General features: G+C 40.7%; 1 protein-coding gene and 1 long non-coding RNA gene across 2 annotated transcripts; both read left to right on the forward strand.

The window, feature by feature from the left end:
* Positions 1-962: 962 nt before the first annotated feature.
* Positions 963-2032, forward strand: LOC122012479. Its single transcript, XR_006120228.1, has 4 exons — positions 963-1357; positions 1436-1571; positions 1656-1755; positions 1972-2032. It is a non-coding gene; the product is annotated as an uncharacterized LOC122012479 (long non-coding RNA).
* Positions 2033-12807: 10775 nt separating this feature from the next.
* Positions 12808-15067, forward strand: LOC122038434 (H/ACA ribonucleoprotein complex subunit 4-like). Its single transcript, XM_042598184.1, has one exon. The coding sequence runs from the start codon at positions 12905-12907 to the stop codon at positions 14756-14758; it is 1854 nt and encodes a 617-aa protein (XP_042454118.1). The 5' UTR covers positions 12808-12904; the 3' UTR covers positions 14759-15067.
* The last annotated feature ends 720 nt before the right edge of the window (positions 15068-15787 follow it).

A 15787-nucleotide genomic window follows, 5' to 3' on the forward strand; every position in this document is an offset into this window, starting at 1 on the left:
CTATGATATAAATGATACATTGATATGTATATATGAGACAACGATAAGAATATATTGGAAACGTACAGGTTATGGCTGGTCAAAGGAACAATGGTAAGATAGGTAGCCAGAACAATCAGTTCCTAGAAGGACTTACTGCACTTCTACAAGAGCAGAACCGTATTCATAGAGAGCAGATCTAGCAATTAGTGCAGGCTAGGGAGCAGGAGAGTGCACCCAGATGTCCTACAACCAGTGCACACCCAGTCTACAAACAGTTTTGGGAGCTCAGACCAACAGAGTCTAAAGGCACCACAGACCCGATCGCTGCAGAAGGATGGATTCGATCCCTGGAAATGATATATGGATTTATGTAGCTTACAGATGCGAAAAAGGTCAGATGTACGATATTCATGCTACGGGATGATGCACGAGTATGGTGGGAGGGTGCACGCTTGACAGTGGATCTGATTATATTGACTTGGGTTGATTTCAAGGAAGTATTCTATGGGAAACATTTCAAAGTCGACAATAGAGCCCGACTGTCGAGGGAGTTCTTGGAGCTTCGCCAAGGAGATTTGACAGTGGTTGAGTGCATTAGGAAGTTTGAGAGGGGACACTACTTTGTACCCATGATTGCCAGCCAGCCAATCGAGGAGCTGAAGCACTGTACTAAGGGATTGAGAGCTGCCATTCGCCATAATGTCAGATTAAGTTAGGTCACCACATTCAGAGAGGCAGTGGACCAGACATTGATGTCTGAAAGGAACAGGAATGACATTGTAAAATGCCAAAAAAAGGCGAATAACCATAAGGGAATTTTCAGAAATTTTAAAAATTTTCTGGAAATTTTTCGGAGACCGTATGGCGTGGGTTACGGGGATAAATATTGGACCCCCGGAAAGTCTGTTTAGGCTACCCCATTGAACGAGGAAAAGTTTTATTTTCTTTTCCATTTACTTTTCTTTTTCTTTTCCTCCATTTCTCACCCGAACCCCCTCTCCTCCCGATCCCTTCCTCCTCCTCTCCTCTGCGCGGCGCCAACCGATCGCCTCCCTTAAACCGATGACGCTTCCTCTTCTCCCCTCGCGCACAAAACTACCGGCGGAAGCTTCGAGTCCTTCCCCTTTCCTCTTCCCCTTCTTCCGTGCCCTAGATCTATCTCTCGCCTCCGCACCTCTGCACGGGACAATCTCCGACCGAGGGCAGAGAGGCGTGCCCTAGCCCCGAACCACGACCGACCCATTTCTCGTCTTTCCAATCAGAGGCACCACCTTTGCAAGAGGCGATCTTCAGCCAAAAGGGGAGGGTCCTAGCCCTGGTTTGGTTGGAGTTGATCATGATCTGCTACTTCCTCCTCCCGTGCGCTGGTGGTGAGGTATTACCGTCGATCTCTTCTCATTGTTTTCTTCTAGCCGATCGTTGACCCCTGAGGTGGTTCTACCGGCATCTTTAGTTGCAGGACCCTAGCAACAGTGGCCCTTCTACTGGATTCTAGCCATTTCAGTAGTTCAGTGAACCCAAAGGTGGTGAAGGTTGCTGGGGCCAGGTCTGCGATTCTTGGAGAGGAAGCCAAAGTGCGTGTTGTGGAGGTAAGGGAATCGGTGGACAGGGTTTAGGGGTAAGACATGTTTTGTGTTAGGTTATTAGAGGTTTGATTCTCTTTTTCGTTGTAGGATATTTGATTAGCTTTTCAACAACCACATTAGCTGCAGTCGACAAGTTCCGACAGTGAGTTCTTCAAGATTGGATCAGCTGCTGAAGTATTAGTTTCAGGTGAGTATTGGAATTTGTTTTAGAACGTGTTATTATATAGTAGTGTGGTCATTTAAATAGGTGATTGGAGGAATAGATAATTAGGGTTAAATGATGGATCTAATCTAAGTTCGGATTAGACTCATTTTATGTGGCTAACCGAGGTTAATGAATGAATTAAGGTTTCTAGTAAATAATGATTTTTGGTTTAGCTATTTTGTTTACGATTTATTACAGGATTCGAATTCGGGACAAGCACTTCGACATAGAGGTTGATTAGCTCGATCTACATTGGAGGCATGTATCTTGACCTATCTATTTTGATATGTCTTGTTGATATATTTAGTAGATTTTAACAAGTAGTACTAAATATGTTTATATCTGCATTGACATACCACTATTTGTTTTCCGAACATGTTTTGTTTGTTACTTGTTTAGCATTCATGCCCTGTTTACTAATGTTATAGAGGTAGTGACATGCTATGCTTTATGATATATCGGACTGGTTAGATACCATATCTGACCTGTGTACCTAGATCATATTATTTGATCCACGTATTTGGTACATGTTTTTATGGAGGTAGATAGGATCATGATATTTCTATGCTTAGTGTCATGCATCATTACGTATGATTGCATGCTGAGCGATTGACAGCTCCATTATTGTTGAGCACATCGCCAGTTACATGGATCTGCACACACAACCACTCATGGGTTAATGGTTTTTATTCAGGTAGGGTGTGTTGCAGCAGGTTACTCTGTTTGGCTCCGTTGGTCCGCTCATGGGTAGTGTGGATTGTCTCAGGGAGATGAGAGCATTGCACTCCCCCACTTATGATTTGGGGTAGAAGGATAGGTATACTCCGATAACATCCCGTCCACTCGGTCACTCATCAGGAGCAGTGACGACAGAGTGCACGGTTGTCATAACCCTACTCACTCGGTCTTACCATCGTGTGTGAGATGGTTGACTGGTGTTAGGGGTGACCAGGACATGTCATTGGCATCATACGCATTGATGCATTTATTGCTTGTGTTTGCTGCACTTTGTTTGCTGCATATTGGATGAATGCATTTGATTGACATGCATACAGGATTATGATACTCCTCAGTCTGACGACCTTGTTTTTCCTTATATCCAGGTCCTAGTTAGTACAAATACTCCTTTACCTTACAGTTTTTCATTTTTCATATGATATTTATTCAGGAGACTGTAAGGATATTTATTACTACTGGTTATTATTTACTATGCATGTCAACTAGGTATCCGCTGAGTGTTGGGCTCACACCCCGTTATTACTATTTTCAGGTTGAGGCTGTTCAGGAGGTTCCAGTCGCTAGTCCCCCACCACTTGGCATAGCGACGAGTTTACACATTTTGGCTGTTCTTATTATGTTATTGTCTATGTTTTCAGACTTGTATCTTTTGGCACTTGGATCTGGTACGATCCCTGTTATCGATAGATTTTCATTTGGATGTATGCTGGAGATTTGAGTTTTATGGGTGTAGTTGAGTAGGACTTATGATTTGAGTTTTATGGGTGTAGTTGAGTAGGATATTGAATTTATGTTTTATGGGTGTAGTTGAGTAGAATATTTGAAATGATTCCCTTATTATTGCTTAGGTTTAGGGTTTTTACTATTACACTGCGTGGTTGTCACTTTTATTTTATTGTTATTGTTCTGGCCGTGTTGGCGTGGCCCTGAGGGCATTGTAGGAAGTTTCATATTGTCACCCGTATAGGGGAGATGCTGTCGAAATTTCTTCTGGCATAGACTACCTGGGGTGTGACAGACATGATCAAGGAGGAACAGAACAAGATATCGAGTTATCAGGAAAGGGATCAACAAGAGCTGGGTAAGAAGAAGTTTGTTCCTATTCAGTTCCAAGGCAAGCAACCGCCAAAACAGACACAACCATGTCAGCGATTTCAGAAATCACAACCAACTGAAGGTACTACTCCCAAGGTTGAGGACAAAGTTCAGTGCCTCAAGTGCGAGAAGATTCATGTTGGACAGTGTCTGACGGGTACATATGTTTGTTATATGTTCAAGAAGACAAGGTTTACTAGAGATTGTCCTCAGCTCAAAGAGCCAACCAAAGAAAGAGTATTTGCTATGACACAAGAGCAGGTGGATCTAGACATGGCTATCATCATAGGTATGATTTTTGTTGCTAACATACCATCTCATGCATTAATAGATCTTGGAGTTACCCATTCTTTTATATCTGTGGCTTATACCACAAAACTAGGCATTACACCTGAATGAATGGTTATGGGATATAGCGTTTCTTTACCTTCCGGAGAAGAACTGCACAGTAATAGGATGGTAAGGAATTGCCAGATGATGATGCAAAACTATATAGTGGGTGCATAACTTATCGTGCTAGAAATGACAAAATTTGATGTGATCCTTAGAATGGATTAGCTAACTTGGCACGAGGCGGCCATCGATTGCAATCAATGGACGGTTAAGTTGAAGCTACCAAATGAAGAATTCTTCATTTTTTATGTAGCCCCAAGATCGACCTTTGCTCACATGATTTCAGTGTGTAAAGCTCAACGAATGCTAAGTAAGAGGTGTGAGGGCCTGCTAGTCAATATTACGGTTAATTCAGAGACTCGTCGACCGAGTTTGGAGGAAGTGGAAGTAGCTTGAGATTTTCCATAAGTGTTCCCAGAGGATATTACGAGTCTACCCCCTATCCGGGAGGTGGAGTTCGGAATAGAATTGATACCGAGGACCACACCAGTGTCAAAAGCACCATATCGATTGGTGCCTACATAAATAAAAGAATTGAAGGAGCAGTTGCAGGAACTATTGGACAAGGATTTCATCCGACCAAGCGTGTCACCATGGGGAGCACCGGTGTTGTTTGTTCATAAGAAGGATGAGACCATGCGTTTGTGCATTGATTACCGAGAGCTGAATCGAGTTACAATCAAGAATAAGTACCTATTACCCAGGATTGATGATCTATTCAATCAGCTATAAGGAGCAACAGTGTTCTCAAAAATTGACTTGAGATCAGAGTATCATCAGATGAAGGTGAAAGAGAAAGATGCTCATAAAATGACATTTAGAACTCGATATGGACACTACAAGTTTATGGTTATGTCATTTGAACTTACTAATGGCCTAGCAACATTTATGGACTTGATTAATCGGATCTTTCAGTCGCATTTGGACCATTTCGTTATTGTCTTTATTGATGATATACTAATTTACTCTCGAAGTCGCAAGGAGCATCGTCTGCACCTGCCAACAGTGTTGCAGACACTGAAGGATAAACGTTTGTACACAAAATTTAGCAAGTGAGACTTCTGGTTGAGAAGGATTCCATTTCTGGGGCATATAGTTTCATAGAAAAGGATAAAGGTGGATCTAGCCAAAGTAGAGGTAATAAAAAATTGGGGTATACCGAAGAATGTTATCGAGATTCGAAGCTTCTTAGGGCTGGCAGGTTACTACCGGAGGTTCATCTAGAATTTCTCACAGATCGCTCTGTCCTTGACTTCGCTGACCAAGAAAAGGGTAGGTATGAATGCACAGACCAGTGTGAGAAAAGTTTTGAGGAGTTGAAAGAAAGTTTGATGACATCACTAGTGCTTGCTATCTCGGATGGTTCTGGACGGTTCGTAGTGTACATCGACACCTCCAAAAATGGATTAGGGGATGTGCTAATGCAGAATGGGAAGGTCATTGCATATGCTTCACGTCAGTTGAAGGTGTATGAGCAAAACTATCCCACACATTGACCTGAAACTAGCGACAGTCATTTTTGCTCTAAAGATTTGGAGGCATTACCTTTATGGGGAATGTTGTGAGATTTTCACAAACCATAAGAGTTTGAAATATTTTTTCGCACAGAAGGAACTAAATATGAGACAGAGGTGGTGGCTAGAACTAGTGAAGGACTATGACTATAATATTAATTATCATACGGGTAAGGCCAATGTGGTGGTAGACGCCTTGAGTCACAAGTCCGCAATGTTGTTGCAACTAACCACTCAACAACAGTTGATATCCAAATTTCGACGGCTGAGTTTGGAGGTAGTGGCACAAAATGAGCAGATTAGTTTGTCAGCATTGACCATAAAATCAAACTTACTGGACCAGATCCGAGAAGGACAGGTGATGGATCAACAGTTAATCAAATGAAAACGTAGGGATGAGGAAAAGGGGTGTGCTATTTATTCGACGGTGGATGGAGTTGTGTGATACAAGGGTCGCATTTGGGTACCTAAGATGGGGTCACTCTGGGAGAACCTCATGATTGAAGCACATACCACTCCGTACTCCGCTAATCCTGAAAGCACGAAGATATACAAGGATATGTAGTTACTGTATTGGTGGTCAGGCATGAAGAAAGACATAGTCAAAGTAGTACACGAATACCTTACTTAGCAGCAAGTAAAGACCGAACATCAGAGGCCAGCAGGACTATTGGAACCACTCTCAATTCTCGTCTGGAAGTGGGAAGAGGTTTCCATGGATTTTGTGGTAGGTAAAGAGCCTACACAGCTATTAAGGGTGAATATGTCACACATGTGGTAACCACCATTTGAATCAGTCATTCAATCCATAATCATGACCCTAGTGGTACCTCCTATGAGAACATGCAGTCATATATCCGAAGCTAACATAAATTACATTATCAGTCAAGTTTGGAAGGACCCTCCCCGGAGCTCATCCCGGGGTACTTATCCCGTACTGTCACCACACATGCACATACCCATCCAACACCCCTATTCAATAAACATGATCTACACACATCATACTTTGCAAACATACATGAACAATACTTGAACGAAACCGTTACTTGAGGAACTTAACTCAATTCATTCCATAATCATGCATACACATAAACATACTAGTAAACGAATACCTATTCACATTAGAAAATCATGCATAAACATAAGCAAACCAATAACCATGAACCCATCCACATCCAAGAGTCATGCGAAACAAAAGAGAGATCAAATCATAAGAAGAATTGAAACTATCATGGAAAACATGATCCCATGGAACTCAAGTTACACTATTCGATACTGAAAACCCACAATAGCTTAAGAAAAGTGAAACCATAGGAACACATCTATCCCTTCAACCTACGAAAAGCTCAATCCATCAATGCGATAACAATTTGAAGAGCCAAGAGCTTCATCACACACAAACGGATAGTACCCAATTTCCACATTCAGAAAATCGACACCATCACAAGAAAACAAGAACACCATGAGTCCAATTCACTACCTTGATGTCTGTCTAAAAGAAAATAAGTCCAAAGCCAACACCAAGAGCAAAAACCATATTGGATTCACACCTTGAACTACTAGATCAGACCATATAGTCACGACTAACTCAAAAACCCAAGAACACCATCAAACCAAACCTCCAATTGAATACTAATCGTTCGAGAATCCATAAGCACCCTTTTTAGCCAAGAACCCACCAGGTAACACATTTAAATCAACCGAATAAGTCTCAAAATTCCATAGCCATATGAAGGAATAGAGCAACATTGAATTGAAATTGAACTAAAATCTCAGCTATTCGAAGCAACATAACAACCTCAACAAGAAATCCACACATCTGAATTTGTCCAGCATTTTAGAAACAACAGGGAGCAACAAGATCAATAACAATCAAGGCGTAAAATACCATCAACTTGCCCCAAAACTTTTGGCAGCACAAGGAGAAAGCCAAACACCATCTCAACTAGCTGAGACTACCAAGAACATAATCCCTAACACAAACATCAAGAAGAAATCGAACAAAGCCAGTCATTCACGTGCTAAGGTCAAATCCATTGTAGAAATCAGAAAGGGAAACATGCATGAAGCAAGAACAAGCAAGAACAATCAAGAACATCACAGAAATCCCGAATCCCAGCTCATCCAAGTAGACAATCATCTTTAGCAAGCATATCAATTCCTCCTAGCACCTAATCCTTACCTCACTGATCTCATACCAACATAATGGAAAGTACTTTCCTTTCGCTCCTTTTCTCTTCTGTCGAGTGCCTTCACCCGATGCTATCGCGTCGATGGTGATCTTCATCCGGTAGGGGTGCCCTCCATGAGATCAACTGCATAGCGGAACTCTTGACTGGAGCTCAAGACGAGGAATGGCAGAGATGGCAAGGGAAGAAGACGGCGATTCAGGAATACAGTGAAGAGAAAGGAATCGGGTGAAGCTAGGTATAGCTTTTATACCTAGGTTAATTAAACCCTAACCTTAGGCTAATTAGAGCAATCAACTCCCAACTTAATTGGGTATCTTATGTTTCCATTAAACTTCATACCTCTATCCTCTTGAAATATGTCGTACAAGTTTATTTATAATTATGAAAATTTTCTAAAATTCGTAGAAAATTTTATAACCTAATCCCTTAATTAATGCTAGTGTGACTTTAGAAAATTTCATAAATAAATTCCTTAATTACACTCATGAGAACTTACACGAGAAGTGTAGCGTGTTACACTTCTCTGACTCTGCCGATAGTTATGAAAGAGGATTTAGTGGATTACCCGTCAATAGGTCCGCGGGACCTGGGTCTTGGAGTAGGAGTCGCTGAAGGCTCTGAACCAAGAAAAATCGACCATGTCTGTTTTTGTTTTTCGTGTTTGATTTTTCGCTATGCACTTTGTTTTTCAAAACTAAAAAAGTTAGTTTTCTAAAACCACATGATTCACCCCCCTCCCTCACGCGTGTCTCGATCCAACACATTGTTATATCTCCATCATGATAAAGTTTTCGATCCTTGAATTCCAAAGATCAAATCTCAACGCTATAAATGGTGGGGGCACCCTAGTATCATATCCGAGTCCATATTAGAAATTCATCTTGAAGTTGAATTCCTTTGATGATAATCTTTGACTTGTTAACTTTAGGGCTTCAACTTCTTCTTCTTCTTCTAGCTTGTTACCCTTTTCGACGATAAGTCTATTGAAGAGAGGCCTTACTTTAATACCACATGTTAGGATCAAGGGGAGCTAGAGGAGGATGGGGGTGAATAGCTCGCTTACTTCAACGAAGATGATCTTGCAGCAGAATACTTGAAGCGAACAACTCTCCAATGCTAATATGAGGATTTACTTGGTATCCACCTCAACGAGATGACTAATCCAAGGATCTACACAGAGTACACCCTCCACTATGAAAATACTCCTTTTTGAAAATACTCTAGAGGTGGAGAAACCTCATACAAGCTGTCAACAAGAAAATACAATAAGGAAATGAATGAATAATACAATAAACATCTTGCTTAATCTCTTGTAGCTTGTAGATGCCTCTTGCAGACTCAGAAATACAACATCACTTTGCCTTGAATCTTCCAAGAACCGGTGGTGAGAATCAGAGAGAAGAACTTGTGTTTGAATCTTCATCGTCGCCTTTATATCCCGGAGATTAGGGCTCCAAATCGATTGACCTTACCCCCAATCGATTGTCACGTCAGATCTGAGCACATCTAGATGTCCAAACCTTGCAACGACTCTTTTTCCTTCTCCCAATTGATCACTTGGCTGATTAAGTGCTTCTGAATCAATCACTCAATCGATCTAGATCACCTCTATGCTCTCGCTATGCATCACGATTTCTCCTCCCAATTGATCAGCGGATCGATTGACGCATCCTAATCGATCAACTAATCAATTGGGAACTCCTTTGTGCATCACAAATAAAACATGCCCAATCGATCAGTTAGCGCAACCCAATCGATCACCTGATTGATTGGGAACTTCTCTATGTCACAGAGAAATATAGTCAATAGATCACCTAATAGATTAACACAACACTCAGTCAATCACTTGATCTATTGCCCAATCCTAACATGCTTAACTCAAGTATAGGGTTCCCTTGTCCAACTTTCGGTCAATCGTGACCTAGTTGGATTTCTCCACCAAGTGTCCGATCAACCTTTTGACCCATTTAGACTTTGCCAACTTTCCGTTGGACTTCTGATCACCAAGTGCATTCCTCCTTGACTCATTTGGATTTTCCTTTTGCCTAACCTCAGTTAGGACTTTACCTTGCCAACATGTGTTCCTCCATGACCCACTTGGACTTCCAAACACCAAACGTTCGGTCAACCTTTGGCCCATAGATGGATCCTCACTGGGGCTATACTGGGCTATAGCCCAGTCCTGTTGTCCCATCCAAAATTTATTTTTAGGGAGAGATATAATGTGAGTTTAATTAATTTTGGGTTGTTGGCTTGGTGTAGATCTTGCAGTGCTGCACATCTCTACAAATCGACGATTAAACCCTCCGTTGAGTCATCAGGAATCAGCGAAGCCACGAAGGGCTCAGATCTCGAAAGCTCCGACGTCTACCATCATTAGCAGCAGAAGAAAGGTCAACCCTAATTTCTCTATTTTCATTTTCATCTTAATTAGATTTTAAAAGTGTCCACCTTCTTGTCCTCGTTTTTCTTCGTGATTTCATAGTTACACCTATTTCAGATGATCATATGACACATGGTTTGATGGTTGTCTCTTTTCATGGATAGATATTTAGGATGCAATAAGATTTAGAGCTTGGAATAATAACTAATCTTTTTTTTCCTTGGCCACATAAATTAGATATTTAGATGTGGCATTATGCTTTGTCTTGGTTTTATGTGATTAATCACTTGATTTTGATTTTGTCTATTTTATTAGCATGTCTACTACTACTCTTAATTGTTTATTTATTCTATTGTTATTTCATTATTTATTTAGGGATATAATTTGAATTATTTTACAATGGAACACCAATCTATTGTGAAGAAAGGAAAAACGATAGCCTCTTACTTTAAAAAAAAGAGATCGTCAAACAAGTGAAAGCACTTCAATTCCAACCGTCCCTACAAGGCAATATCAATCTAGTGAAAGTCTTCTGATTCTTAATGTCCAAATTCCTTCAATTTCCTCTTTAAGCGGTGACCATCAATCATCCTCTATTTGTATTGAACGAGATTCGGGAAAAAGAAAACAGATATATGAATATCATATCAATGTACGAGATGAGATAAGATGTTTATATCTAAAGATGAGGCCTTATCAATCAGATATGTTGGAGTATCTGGCTACAAAATTTGGAAGTTAGAATCGTCGGTTTTAAAAAAATAGTTCTAGAAATTTCATTGGTTAGAGTATTCGCCTTCAACAAATAAGGCATATTGCTTTTATTGTTTTCTTTTCCTGAATGATGTTAATTCATCTAATATCTCAACACTAGTTAAATGAAGGATTTGACAATTAGAAAAGGATAAACCAAGGAAAAACATGTGCATTTCTTGCCCATATTGGTTATGCAACTTCTTTACCTCATACTATATGTGAAAGAAAGACTGAAAATTTGATGAGACCCTCGTAACATATTGATAATGTGATGCATGTCCAATCTAAAGAGGAAAAAGAGAAAAATCGGATATAGATATACAAATGATTTTCTTGAAGATTGTTTAGCACTTTATATTGAACAAGATTTACTTAAGGATATAGATGTAGATTCTATTATAGATGAATTTTATGTTTTAAAATCTCGTAGAGCACAACTTTGTTGAATAGAATAATGTAATGACTTTTTTGTTATACATATATATAATCTATTATATTTTTTATGACATATAATTTATTATATTAAGTTCAAGCCCCCCTAACTTAAATTCTTGGATCCGTCCCTGCTTTGGCCCACTTGAATTTTTCAATGTCTGATTTTACTCACCAGGACTTATCACCACCTAACTTCACTGACTAGGATTTTCTACCTGGCTTCACTGACTATGATTTCCATCATCTAGCTTCACTTACTAAGATTTTCCTATTTGGCTTCACTCACCAAGATTTTCTCAACGCCTAGCTTCGCTTACTAGGCTTTCTCAGCTGTCTGACTTCACTCATTAGATCTCTCCATCTGTTCGGCTTCACTCATCGGGACTTTCCAACTGTCTGACTTCACTCACCATGACTTTCTCACCCGCCCGACTTCACTTATCGGGATTTTTCACACCAAGTGTTTGGTCAACATTGACCCATTTGATTTTTCTTCTTCTACCAACCATCCCTATAGTCTTGTCCTTGCCTAACTTCAAGTTAGCACTTTCATAGTCAAGTGTCTAGTCAACCATGATATACTTGACTACTCTTTCACTTCAAACTAGTCAAACTTTGACCAGAGGAGACTTGCACCAACATTCTCCCTAATGGACAATTGCACTTGTAATCTCCATATATTGTCAAACATCAAAACTAAACCTTGAGTCAAATTAGTCAACTTTGACCTAGAGATAATTGCACCAATATCTTTTTTCTTGGATTAATAACCATTTAGGTTATAACTAAGTAAAACTCTGTATTTCTTATTATTTTTATGTCATTTATTTTTATAAATTAATTATGTCATTGCTAAGATAGAAGCAAGAGAAATTATAACTTGATTTACAGATCGTATATTCAACTCTGCTAGTCAAATAAACTTTGAAAATTGATTTACAGATCGTATATTCAACTCTTCTAGTCAAATAAACTTTGAAAATGAACAAATAAATTTATACTCTTAAGTTTAATAACTAATAAAATAAGTTTAAAATTTAAAAATTTAAACAATCAAACAACACATTTGAATTGAGCGAGCAATAACATTTAAATGATCCAAATTTAAACAAAGATCAAACTAAACTCAAGCACATAAAAAAAATCAAATCAAATTTTAATAATTATTTTAAGGGTTTGATTCAATTTAGGCTCGGCTAGATTTAGCTACACTTATTTATCACCTTAATTTTGAGTGAGTTTTCAAGAAATAATGAATTTGTTTATTCGACTATTCTATGAATTAATGTAACTACTTAGCCCCATGGGATATCAAGTTAGTTAAAAAGTAATATATTTATTATGATAAGACATCAATTACTAATAAATATATAACCCAAAGTAAAAACCCTCTTATTCTCTAGGTAACGGTTGATTATACAGCCAACGGTTGATTATAAATTTACCAGTAATTTATCCCGTTTTGTATATTTTTGAGACTGTGAGAGACGATACAATTCTACAATGTGACCGAGCGGGAGGGCCGCCGCAATCTAAAGCTCGCGTTCCCTGTAATAAAATACCTCTGCCGCCTCTCTTAATCCCCCAAAACCCTAAATAAACCCACCCTCGCCTCCACAGCCGCCATGTCTTTGCAAGGATCCCAGATCCCCTCGTCTTCTCCACCAACCACCGAGAAGAAGAGGAAGACTAAAAAGAGCTCGGACAACGCCACGCCCTCTGCCAACGACGGCCATCTCTATCTCGCCCCTTCCGCCGTCGTCTCCAGCGAAGGCGACCAAGTCAAGGACTTCTTCATCAAGCCTCAGTCCTTCACTCCCTCCGTCGACACCTCGGCCTGGCCGATCCTCCTCAAGAACTACGATCGCCTCAACGTTCGCACCGGCCACTACACGCCACTCCCCGCCGGCCACTCCCCCCTCAAACGGCCCCTCGCAGAGTATCTCCGCTATGGCATCCTCAACCTAGACAAGCCCTCTAACCCGTCCTCCCACGAGGTTGTCGCGTGGATAAAGCGCCTAGTTCGCGCCGAGAAGACCGGCCACAGCGGTACCCTCGACCCCAAGGTCACCGGCAACCTCATTGTATGTATAGATCGCGCCACTCGTCTCGTCAAATCCCAGCAAGGTGCTGGAAAGGAGTACGTCTGCGTGGCCCGACTCCACTCTGCCGTCCCTGATGTTGCCAAGGTCGCTCGTGCCCTTGAGACCCTCACTGGCGCCGTCTTTCAGCGTCCTCCTCTTATTTCGGCCGTCAAGCGTGAGCTTCGCATCAGAACCATATACGAGAGCAAGCTGCTTGAGTATGACCCTGACCGGCACTTGGTCGTCTTCTGGATCTCATGCCAGGCTGGAACGTATGTCCGTACTCTCTGCGTCCATCTTGGGCTGATCCTTGGTGTTGGAGGGCACATGCAGGAGTTGCGGCGCGTCCGCTCTGGCATCCTCGGTGAGAAGGATAACATGGTGACCATGCACGATGTGTTGGACGCGCAGTGGATGTATGACAACTTCAAGGATGAGAGCTACTTGAGGCGGGTTGTGATGCCACTGGAGGTTCTGCTTACTAGCTACAAGAGGGTGGTTGTCAAGGATTCTGCTGTAAATGCGATTTGCTATGGTGCCAAACTGATGATTCCTGGTCTTCTTAGATTCGAGAACGATATTGAGGTTGGAGAGGAAGTGGTACTGATGACCACTAAAGGTGAAGCGGTTGCTCTTGGAGTTGCTGAGATGACAACTTCTGTTATGGCAACATGTGACCATGGATCAGTGGCCAAAATAAAACGAGTGGTAATGGACCGGGATACTTACCCCCGCAAATGGGGGTTGGGCCCAAGAGCTCTGATGAAGAAGAAAATGGTTGCTGAGGGGCTGTTGGATAAGCACGGAAAGCCGAATGAGAAGACACCAGCTGAGTGGCTAAGAAATGTGGTGCTGCCAACTGGTGGAGATTCAATGGTCGCTGGCCTCGCTGCTGCACCTGAGCCTATGGTGAAGATGGAAATGGTGATTGAAGAAGTTACAGAGGAGAAGAAAAAGAAAAGGAAACACAAGGATAAGGATGATGATATCACTGATGGATGGAAGGACAAGGTGGAGGATGCTGGAGAACCACCAGCTTCTAAGAAGGTGAAGGTCGAAGAAGTCGCTGAGGATGCTGTTTTGGATTCTGAAGCAAAGACGATGAAGAAAAATGTTGAGGAAGCATCGAAGCAGAAGAGTGAAAATAAGAAAAAGAAGTCCGAAAAAGAGATGGGAGAAGTAGAATTAGCTGATGCTGAGAAGAGTTCCAAGAAGAAAGAAAAGAAGGAAAAGAGAAATAAAAGTAAAAGTGAAGCTGGTTATTCTGATGAAGAGAAATTGACTGAGAAGAAAAAGAAGAATAAAGAGGACATGGGTGGTGAAGAAGCTGCATTGGCAGGCAACATAGAGAAAAGTGAGGAGAAGAAGAAGAAGAAAAAGAAGCACGATTCATGAGTAAAAAAAGAGTTCACATATGCTGGTGTCAACTCACTTGCATATGGTCATTCCATTGTGCTAGTTTCTTCCAAATCTTATTTTCATTTCTGCAAAATGAGTATGGAGCGAGGTATATGGCAATGCCATATATGCTTTTGCTTATGCTTGTGACTTGTTACCCTTGTTGGATTTTCAAAATCCTGTTTCTGTTAAATGAGTATGGAGCGAGGTATATGGCAATGCCATGTATGCTTTTGCTTATGCTTGTGACTTGTTACCCTTGTTGGATTTTCAACATACTGTTACTGTTAAATGCGATTTTGATTAGCTTACTTTCTGCAGCATCTTTGCTTTATATTTTGACAAATATTTCTATCAGGCTTTAGTGAACTCTTCTCAATTCTGCTAAGTGTCACAAAGACGCAAGGTAGCTCTTTTTAGTTCTATTGACATATCTTGAAGTTGGCTATTATATCATACAAGTGGAAGTTAGAATAAATCTACAACAATCTTTCTCAAAAATATAAAAATTTAAATAGTAAATATCCGTGTTCTAAAAGGCGAGTGCATAGATCTGAGGTGGACATCAATCAATCGCATTATCTTTACCTTAGACAGTGTTTTAGATTGTCAAATATGACAAAAGGTGATTCGCTCGCTTCTAACGTTTTCCGTCAACTCGTCCCTAGATCAATACGGAGGAGGTAAATCACGGGTGGTTACTAGCAATTAGTGCAGATAGCAAGGCATGCAGGGAGACATGTTCGGATACATCGAGTTTTGACTCCAAGATCTCATGTGACAACATCTCATGCTCAGACACGCCGTGTTTTAGGCTGTCAAAGCAAATAGGTGAGGCGGTTAAATTTAGCAAAATTTAAAAAATTATATATATAGTGATACACTTCTTTCTCTTCTAAAATATAAATAACTGCACCGTAAATCCTAACTCCAACTCCCTCCCCTGGTCACACACAACCCACCTTCTTCTGCTTGGAAAGTCATTGCTTGCTATCAACACCACCATACTAGGTTAGCTTTTATATA

This window comes from Zingiber officinale, chromosome 1A (assembly GCF_018446385.1).
Source record: "Zingiber officinale cultivar Zhangliang chromosome 1A, Zo_v1.1, whole genome shotgun sequence".
NCBI classification, from domain to species: domain Eukaryota; kingdom Viridiplantae; phylum Streptophyta; class Magnoliopsida; order Zingiberales; family Zingiberaceae; genus Zingiber; species Zingiber officinale.